General features: G+C 44.2%; 1 protein-coding gene across 1 annotated transcript in view; it reads right to left on the reverse strand.

The window, feature by feature from the left end:
- Positions 1–1,713: 1,713 nt before the first annotated feature.
- The window catches only part of kdm1a (lysine (K)-specific demethylase 1a), a 21,819-nt gene continuing 13,765 nt past the window's right edge, over positions 1,714–9,767 (reverse strand). Inside the window, exons 10-22 of the mRNA XM_031847192.1 lie at positions 9,173–9,176; positions 9,061–9,078; positions 8,705–8,847; positions 8,462–8,552; positions 7,750–7,884; positions 6,335–6,408; positions 5,864–5,975; positions 5,564–5,696; positions 5,221–5,408; positions 4,363–4,477; positions 4,019–4,146; positions 3,361–3,507; positions 1,714–2,738 (exon numbers count right to left, since the gene is read on the reverse strand). Of these exons, the coding sequence (XP_031703052.1) occupies positions 2,538–2,738; positions 3,361–3,507; positions 4,019–4,146; positions 4,363–4,477; positions 5,221–5,408; positions 5,564–5,696; positions 5,864–5,975; positions 6,335–6,408; positions 7,750–7,884; positions 8,462–8,552; positions 8,705–8,847; positions 9,061–9,078; positions 9,173–9,176 (1,489 nt within the window). The 3' untranslated portion in view covers positions 1,714–2,537. The remainder of the gene's footprint in view (positions 2,739–3,360; positions 3,508–4,018; positions 4,147–4,362; positions 4,478–5,220; positions 5,409–5,563; positions 5,697–5,863; positions 5,976–6,334; positions 6,409–7,749; positions 7,885–8,461; positions 8,553–8,704; positions 8,848–9,060; positions 9,079–9,172; positions 9,177–9,767) is intronic.

Genomic DNA, 9,767 nt, shown 5'->3' on the forward strand with positions numbered 1-9,767 from the left:
AAAGATATCAAACTCCATACTACACATCATTATTCAACTGTAAATGTAAACAAATGGGCTGAAGGCAACTGTTGAATGACGTCTAAATTCAAGTTAGCTCAGGATACTTTAGATGCTTGAAAAGAACAAAGCCATCGTTATCAAAGGTAACGGCTGCGCTTTACCTACTTTAACAAGTTCAAATGTCCGCTGCAAAAAGGCCTATTTTTGAATCACAAATGCTTGCAGTCTCGAGCCTTCTTTCAGTTAATAAGAGTACGTACATGGCACAATAAAAATCCTCACTTTTCATGAGAGCTTTGTGGGTTATCGTGTGTCAATACGGATGAGAGTCAGGGGTTAACACTGTCTCCTGCTTGTGTGGTTTAATCTGTCCCAAGTTCAGATGCAGGGAGGTGCTACCCTAACACAGTGGTGCCCGTTTAGACCCTGGTACTCCTGAGCCTCAGTGCCGATGCCTGACCTGAATTAGTGCTGTGAAGTCAACCATGGAAATGACTCAGTGGCACTCCAGGCGAGCAGAGGAGGAGGAAGATGGAGTGGGAGGGAAAAAGAGGCTTCACTGCCTAAAACAGGTGTCCTAGGAAAGACTGAGGGGGATGTTGATTGTGAGAATACATACAAAGGGTGGTTGAGGTCGAGCCTGCAGCTTTGTTGTATGGGAATTTAGGGTAATTTACTAAGTATTAGTACAGCTGGGACTGACATTAGTGTCGCAGGTATTTGGTCATAAACCAAAGTATTGATGGTGGCCTCAGTGGAAAAGTCAGGGGGTTCAGGAAAGTCTGTTGGATTCATCATCTGGGTACCATGAATGTCTGTTCAAGGTTTCATGACAATCTATCAAATCGTTTCAGTCTTGAACATTACCCCTAAAAGCCATGGTGCTAGAATGGCTGAAATACTATACCGACTTCAAATAAAAATATAGTACTATCTATAGTCACTATCTCTGGATTCATTTCAGATCTTATTATCGATGATGTCCAAAACGCTCGTAGCAGCATGTGCCTACAGGAGGTGTTTGTACTGGTGTAAGTGTACATTCCACCCCACACCTATAAATCCCGTGAGATGTGCTCAGACACGCCGTGGTCTCTCATTCAAAGGACTTTAATAACTCCCTATTACGCCTTCTGTGTCGCTGCCTCTCTATCAAGTAACCAGTTGATGTGGGCTTGAGGCTATTGTGAAAAATAACCTCACCAGTCAACATTTACACACCGCTCTGAGCCGACGGTTTACCAGGGAGGTGAAAATACCCGAGCGCTGCAGTCCAAACCCCCCAGCTCAAATTACTGTTACACCAAACATCTCCTTTGGTCGCGATAATAACTGCATCTCTGGGGGGGGGGGCACAGAGCCCCGAAACACAACTCCACAGAAAAGCTCATGGTTGACCATTTTAATCCCCCCCCCCCCCCCCCCCACCCCCACCCTCATCCTCATTCATCAGATCCCCCACTACGTGGAGCTGCTGCCAGGGACCCTCATCTCTCCTTCACACACACACAGACACACACACACACACAGTGCCACAGAGCCTGGGAAGCAGCCAGACCTGCTATGAAGGCGGGTCATTGGAGGGTCAAAGCAGAAGCAGCCGTGTTTACTGTTGTACAAGTACAAAAATACTACACGACTGCAGGCAATAAGACAGGAAGCACTCTGCGTACACATATCACTTTCAAGAAGAACACGCTGAATTCAAGATACAATTTCTGTCTTCTTTTAATAACAAAAACAATTGTCAATATAAAAAGAAAGTATGCGATGACAACCATACCAAAATACTTAAACTGCTATGGCAACAAAAACAGTCACAATTCTTTAATCTGTCTTTTTAGCTTTTAATACAAACTATTTCCACTATACTCTCTGCAACCGTAAATAATAGAAAGTAAACTTAAGAGGCATACAGCTACAGTACATAGCAATGTTTTAAGACAAGGCCTTGAGATTGAGACTGGGCCACTGAGTTTGTCATCCGTCTCATACGATATCTGGCTCTCGGTTCTGTGTACTTTTAGGATTTAAACAAGGGCACATAAATAGATGTTGGGTTTTGCAGTCATGCTCCACAGGGAATCAAATACACTTTATCACTCAACATAATGCCATGCTTCTGTTTTCAAGACTGGGGAGAAGAAAACAAAATCACACATTTCTAAAGATGAGTTATCACATTACTATGTAACAAAATTGTGACGTATTCGTCTTTCTTTAGCTTCGCCCAGTCTTTGTAGTAAGTTACATCGGTCTCCATATTTAGCTGGAAATGTGAACAGTCACTAGTGTCCCAAAATAACTCTGTAGGAACTGTAATGCTCCACTTAAAGGAATCTCAATTTCACATCATACCTAAAGCCAGAAAATGAATTACTTCAGTAAAGGCAATGATGCAAAGTGTTGTCAGGGAGTTCCGAGACCTTTCACGTACAGAAATATCAACAGTTTATGGGTAAACTTTTGTATTTTCTCTAACTGCTTTAGTTGGTCCCACAGTCCTGAGTTAACAGGAACTGGGTGAGGCAATTTCAGACGCTGGGGGTGGGATGAGCCTGTTGAGGGTTGCTGGCAGCTGCGGGAGTGGCCTGTCGGGGAAGTGTGTACATGGCACCCAGGAACTGATCGGCAATGCGTCCGGCTTCGCGGAGCCCACTGAGCAGCGCGCCGTGAACTGTAGCGGGGTAATTCCTGATGGTGTGCTCCCCGGAGAAGAAGAGACGAGGGACAGGCTGAGAGGGAAAAACGGAGAAAACCACATTGATCGATGTTAGATTGTTACAATATAATAAGAAACCATGGGATTGGAGAGAGAGAGAGAGAGAAAAAAGAAGTGTGGAAGTAAAATGCCAGAACTCATCAGTCAACACATAAATATGACCAAATCAGCATGCCGACAAAAAAACATCTGTGTGGAGAACGAACTGCTCTGCTCTGGTTTGGTTGAGTACTGTGGGCGGGCTGGGAAGAATTCTCTCCCTCACTTTCTCACACACACATAAACTGACTAAACTTAAAAAGGTGCTATAAACGGGATTCAGAGCTTTGATATAGCAGCAAAGAACTATATGCTGTGGAAAGATATGGTGGAGTAATGTTTTCACTCTCCCTCTGTGTGTGTGTGTGTGTTGCTTCTCCTCGCTTTGTTTTGTAAGTTAAGGAAGCGTAGCGTCCACCCTCCAGCCCCCCCTCAAGTAAACACCGTTAGCTCTGTCAGCACTGCTGCTGCTGCTGCTTGCACTGTCCGTTAGCGTCGAGCTTAACCCTCTCCATTCTGAGAGCAGTTCGGAGGCAATATATGTGAATTCCGTGTTGACAACCTTTGAGACTAAAGATCCTGTTTGTGTACTTTACCTGTGAGGCTCCTGGTATGGCGGGGCCCGGTGTGATGGGTTGTGCCATGAGGTCGTAGTCGTTACCCGAAGAACCTGCTGCGACGTACGAGTAGGAGCCCCGAGCCCAGGGGTCCGCACGCCAACGAGTGACCACGGTTTCCTTTGGCTGCCGTGATGACAAACAACAACACATACTTGTGAGGGGTTTCCACGATGATGTTTAGAGGGACTTGTGAACAGTTCCAACGCTGGCCTCCATGCATGTGACGTTATCCCGTTTGAAACCATAAGCAAATGATTTATAATGACGGGTGGTTTGGGTACAACTACACATGTGCTTGCTGTGTAAAGTTGTGCTGGTTTTGGGGGTCAATTCAGGAACGGATTTGACATTCCACTCAAAGTACTGGAAAAACCAGAGAAAGCACTAATGATGGAGCTTAAAAATAAAACTCAGCACTATTTTTCTGTAAACAACAAACATGATTAAGTTGTATTTGAACAAATCTGCCAGCTATGTGGAATTGTGTACACAATTGAGTTTGAGGGGAAGAAACAATTTGGTACGTGGACTTGGGGTTAAGTTAAAGAATAACTCAAAGTGAAGTAAAACGAGCAAATATCAAACTGAGCAGCGTGTGAGGGGTTTTGTCGTAGATGATTTCACAAGTGTGTACCTGTGGCACAGCGCTGCTTCCAAATATTCCTTTGAGAATAGCCAGGCAGCGCCCGACAATCACGTCATCGCTGATGTTCTCCATGATGCCGGCGGCCTCCCCGGCCATCAGGGCGAGTAGGATCGGGGCTGAAAAGGAAAAAAAGGCACAATTTGTTACGGAGACCTTTGATGAATGTATTCAGAGAAGCAAAGGGCATATATTATATACATATACATATATATATATATACACACACATACATACATACACACATACATACGTACATACACAATATGGACAGGGGACATATCTCAATACCGAATCACTCTGCAGTGTGAAAATTAAAAAGGATCTCCTGTCACCTTTGTAGAGGTTCCAGAAGAGGAAGAGTTCGCCGCGACTTGCTGTGGTGGAGCCGACATGACCAAACAGGTTGACACTGGGATCCCAGAACACGCGGTCAAAACACAACACCACCTTCAGACAGGAAGGAACACAAGATAAAAAAACATACATCAATCAAAGTGCTGATTGTGATCAAAAGCTCCATGGCCTGTGGCGCACATTTACTGCCATCACTTCATAGTTATGAACGTGTGAATGGTTGAATGCCATCTGCTGGAGACAGAGTTAGTAGCAGATCAGATTGCATAATAATGCAGTATTCTCCTCTGTGCTGCAGTAGAATTAGGAGATAAACTACTCTGCTGCAGATGATGCTCAGCAACAGAGAGCGAGAAAGAGAGAGAGCAGGAGCTGGTGGGCCAGGAGTGACGCAGAATGAGAACTCCCAATCCGATTACCAACACACCGGCAAAAAGCACCTTTCATTCGCACGCCATCGAGCTCCGACTGCCTCTCCACGCTGATGCTCTCCACATTGCCCATGCCGCCCGTTTGATCCCGGTCTCTCCATCCTCCGTCTGAGCCCAAATGTAAACCAGGTCATGAAATATCGACTAAGCAATGAACACAATGGAATTCGGAAGACTTGTTTTTCAGCCCTCCGCCACTGAAGGTCAAGTTCCGAGCTTCAGGACACTGCAGCAGAAAGGAGGAGCGGGAGGTCTCTCCAAGGAGCATCCTCAGTGCTGCCAGAAGCACACTACATCATTTAAAACCTCACTAACTCATTTCAAGACACTGCACTGGCCCACATTTTCCTGTGTTGGGTGGGGGGGGGGTTAGCGTTAAAGTTTGATAAATACTGAGCACCATACCTTGTTGAGGTTACCAAAGCCCATCCTCTGTATAGCGGACGTCTTCCACTCAGGCAGTGGGGGAACAAACTGCACAGCAGGGGGCTGCTGCTTCAGCACGCCGAGAGGCAAGGTGCACAGCACGGCGTCACACTTGTATATGAAGGTCTGGGTCGTGGAGCGGGTGTTGACTGCTATCACCTCACAGCCTGGAGAGAGAACAGACGAGGGACTGTTTTAACACACTTTGTACATCCACATGAACATCAATCGTGAAATCAATAAGAGGAAAGTGTGGCCAAAAGCGGTAGAAGAAACACACACACGAAGATACACACACACACACACAGTCCTGTACACGTACCAGAAGCTGTATACCGGACCTGCCGCACTGCTGTGTTTAGTTTGATGTCCAAGCCTTCAGCCAGGGCCACAGGAACACAAGAATAACCATTCCTTACTGTCAGGTGGCTGCCAGTGAACTCAAAGTCATCATCCTGTGAATAAAGTAATAACACAATGAACTTCCTAATGTAATAAATCAGGATGGCAGAGGTATCTCATGGTTAAACTAGCAATAACTTGTTGTGAACATGGGTTTGTAAGAGGCCGTAGGGCCATTGTCGGGACTACATAACATTTCAAAATGGCTTCATGTACATACTTGATCCCAGTGCTTGAGAGAGAGGGTGGAGAGGGGCGTAGCGTTGGCAAACTCCAAGTTGGCAAAGTGCCAGTCCAGGATCTGCCGATCCCTGGATGACAGGTAAACATCACTGTGGGAAAGAAGAGAAGAAGAGAGACACGGTGATGTGTACCGACAGCTATTCAGACATCAGAGGCACCGGTTGACTCGCTTAACTCAAAACGTAATAATACACACTTGAACACGAGTTAAATGGAAACTTGGACAAACTGCCACAGGCCTCAGGGCTCAAACACCGATTATCTGTTATTACCATTAAGGACGGACCATTTCCACTCCAGCACATGAGGCAATATTGCTTCAACAATATTGGCCTAGCATACTTAGCCTGGATAGCTCCTGATTAGAAGAATTTTAAAAAAAGAGAAGTATTCTGGAGATCTGACATCTCAAACTAACGTACTGATCAAATAAGTAAGGATGGGTTACCTGGGTGGATTGGCCTCCAGCTCCTGTAGCTTCTCCTCCAGCTTGACCTGGCTCTCCACCAAGTCATCGTACTCCTACAGGCAAGGCAGACAGCAGGGAGACGTATACGTCTTAATTTCATCCATTTAGTATCACTGCTGGGAAATACTGACACGATGGCAATCCTTTTATATTTCAAGATTTTATGATTATGAATATTTATCAAAATTAAATGGCCAATTAAAACTAATGAGCTAAAACTTAATGAGAAAAGTAATTGAGAAGCAAAACTATTGTTACACTTTTGGCATATTATATATCCTGACAATTAAGATATATTTCAATGTTACTGGTTTATAAATATTTAACTGACAAATAATTCACAGACTGTTTCTGTCAGACTTAAGGAGCTGGTGAAGAACAGGGTGTGTGTGTCCCACGCATACACAAGTGTGTGTGCGTGTACAAGATACACACCCAGAGGGTTTCAGGTCATGCAGAAAGGAGAAGCAGTCTTGACAGAAAGGGCTGACTCAACCTGTTCATCAGGTCACCACAATAGAACTAAATACAGCAGAGTGCAGAGTCTGGTAATAATACCACCTACCACGACAGGACACGGCTACACCGAGTCAAGTCCAGACATATTTACATCCCAATGACGCCACCAAGCTGACCTGGGAAAATACTACAAATGGCAAGAACACTGGCAAATATCCCAGCTAAAAATATCCTGACACAGCCTTAAAATCTTGTTGTATGGTGTAGTCCATTCTGTCATGAGCGCACACACGCACACATAATGTTAAATGTTCATTCTGTCTTGCTGAGAGCTTGTGTGTATACACGCAGACACGCAGACCGTGATTCAAAGTCTTGAGGTGTTGTTTTAAGACAGCGGATGGGTAGCAGACAAACACCAGCTGTGTTTAAACCAAATAAAACCTCCTTCTAAAACACACGCATAGGAGTAGTGGAGGTGATTTATCGGAGGCAAAAATAAAAACGTCAGCGCTCACTCTAATAATACATCCAACTGAGGCATTAAACCACTTAAACACAGCCTGTCTTGTTTACTCAGAGAGCACGGCATTAAAGTTCTTGAGGCATCCACCCTAAAACATCCATCGTCTGTGCTCCGCGTTTCAATACCGTTACAAATGTTTTGATCTTTAGAACAAATACAATGTTTCTGTCCTGCAATTTGTGGCGGTCAACTTTCTGACCTGCAGGTACACCTAATAATCAACAAAGGAAATCTAATAATACTTCAAACTACAGCAACATACACGATGCAATACCTCAAACCTAGTTGGGAATAGTTAGCTTTTGAACTTAACTGATTTGACTAAAGCATTTTTAGGCCCGCAGGTGATGTGTGAGCTCTATTGTAACCTTCTTCTGATCTTTTTCTGAAATAGGGGGTTTTTCCTCACTTTGCAGAGCGTGGTGAGGTCGCGGTTCTTGCTCTTCACCAGGAACTCCGCTGTGATATCTCTCGGTGGTTTGACTTCACTGGCCTCTTTGTACTGCTGATGGAGCTCCTTGACCCGTTCTTTCGTGGTCACCATCTAAAAAGGAGAGGGAGCAAAAGAGAGCAAGGGGGAAATAAGTCATGACATGATGGTGGATGAAAGAAAAAAAAAATGACTCTTTGGGTTGGTTATGATGTTAAGATTTAACCCCCGTAATCAGCTTCTGAAGGTTGCGTGCCTTACTTAGGGTCAGCTTGCCATTCTGCCTTCCCTGCCTGTAACTTTGCAAATCAGCCTGAAAATAAAACCAGTAGTGATCCGGACTAAAGCCTGCTTTTGTTACCACAACGGCCCTTTTGGACTGCCAGATCTGTCATGAACTTAACTCAAAGTGTACTCCATCCATAAGCTCTCTTAGTGAATCAAACAAACAAACATAAGTGACAACTTTGATCGAACTTCGAGCAGCAATTAAATGTTGACAGTCCAGTTTCGGATCGTGTTTCTTCTACAATTAAAAAAATGGAAAATGAAAAGTTCTCCACAACTTTCCAAGATTCCCCTTCGAGTGCTCTTAAAGAAATAGTTCATTGTTTTAGCAAAAACAAAACACGCATTTGTGTGTCTTTCCGTGAGTTAGACATAAAGATCAATACCATTCACTTGCACTCACCTTATTGAGAAGATCCCTGAGGTCTTCCTGTGTCTTTACAATCTTCTTCCAGTGTTCTATCTGCTCATCTTTCACATGCTTCTCCTGCAGCCTACACACACACACACACACACACACACACACACACACACACACACACAAATAGGATTAGTGTTTATGTGTCTCTGTATACATCTCTAGTTTGGATACAAACGTGCAGGATGCATCTGTCACTGTCTCCTGTATGTGAGCTACCGTACTCACTGAATGACCACCTCCAGGGCCTGTCCTAGAGAAACGGGCTTGTTGTTGAGGAAGTTAAAGTCCAGCTGGTGGCTGAGGAAGGAGGTGGCTTCCAGCAATCTGTTGAACTCTTGCTCCACCATCTCATCTTTTTCTTTCGGCACCTGGATACAAAAATCAGACCATTGGACACCAGTCTCAATAACGACAGCAGAATATCACTTGTTTTGTTTTGATTTAGTTGAGGGCATTTATACGTCATTACATAATCAGACTGAGTCTATTTCTTCTCTTACTGAGTGAAGTTAAGTCACCGATTCACTGATAAAAGCAGAAGAAACATAGATAAGGAATGTATCACATAAATAAATACATACACTTGTGCATCGTTCACCCTTGAGTAGTCCACCAAACGATCAACATGGAGGTTGAGAAGACAAGAGAGAAGGGGGGGGGGGGCGAAAGAGAGAGAGAACATATGAAGCAAACACAACTTTAACGTCAAACAGGTTTGCACAAAAGTAAAAACATGGTCATTTAATTTGCCTTTTCCTGCGAAGGAGGAAACCAGTTACACATGATGTGGATGCTTTTAGAGCCCTGCTGGCTGCTCTCTACTTCAATAGAAGTGCCCCGAACATGAACCTAAACATCCTACTACTGTTGCTGCCACTTGACGGACAGCACAGAAATTAGAGGGGAAAACACTGTTTATTTCCAATTTAATGACATTAAGGCTATATCTGTTTTCTGGTCTGCTTTGCTCTGAAAGGAACTGGAGCGGTTGTTGATGAAACGCATTCAAGCAGTTAAACGAATCCTCCATTCGGTGTACTTTTTGTGGCTTATGGAAAGCCAGATCCCCGCCTCAGGACAACAACGGGGCTTGGAAAACAGCTATAAACCAAAACACATCGCACTTTTATGCCAAGAGGGAACTCTCGTGCAAAAGTAAACATCTTCTGTTAAAGGAAGTAAACAACACAAGATCCTGGCTTCAAATGTAATGTAATTTGGATACAGCTGTAGCCAGAGGTTAGCCGTGTGAACATAGCTCAAGCAGGCTAAATGAAGCAGGTATATA

Source organism: Anarrhichthys ocellatus, unplaced genomic scaffold (genome assembly GCF_004355925.1).
Source record: "Anarrhichthys ocellatus isolate YVR2014 unplaced genomic scaffold, GSC_Weel_1.0 scaffold7, whole genome shotgun sequence".
NCBI lineage: Eukaryota > Metazoa > Chordata > Actinopteri > Perciformes > Anarhichadidae > Anarrhichthys > Anarrhichthys ocellatus.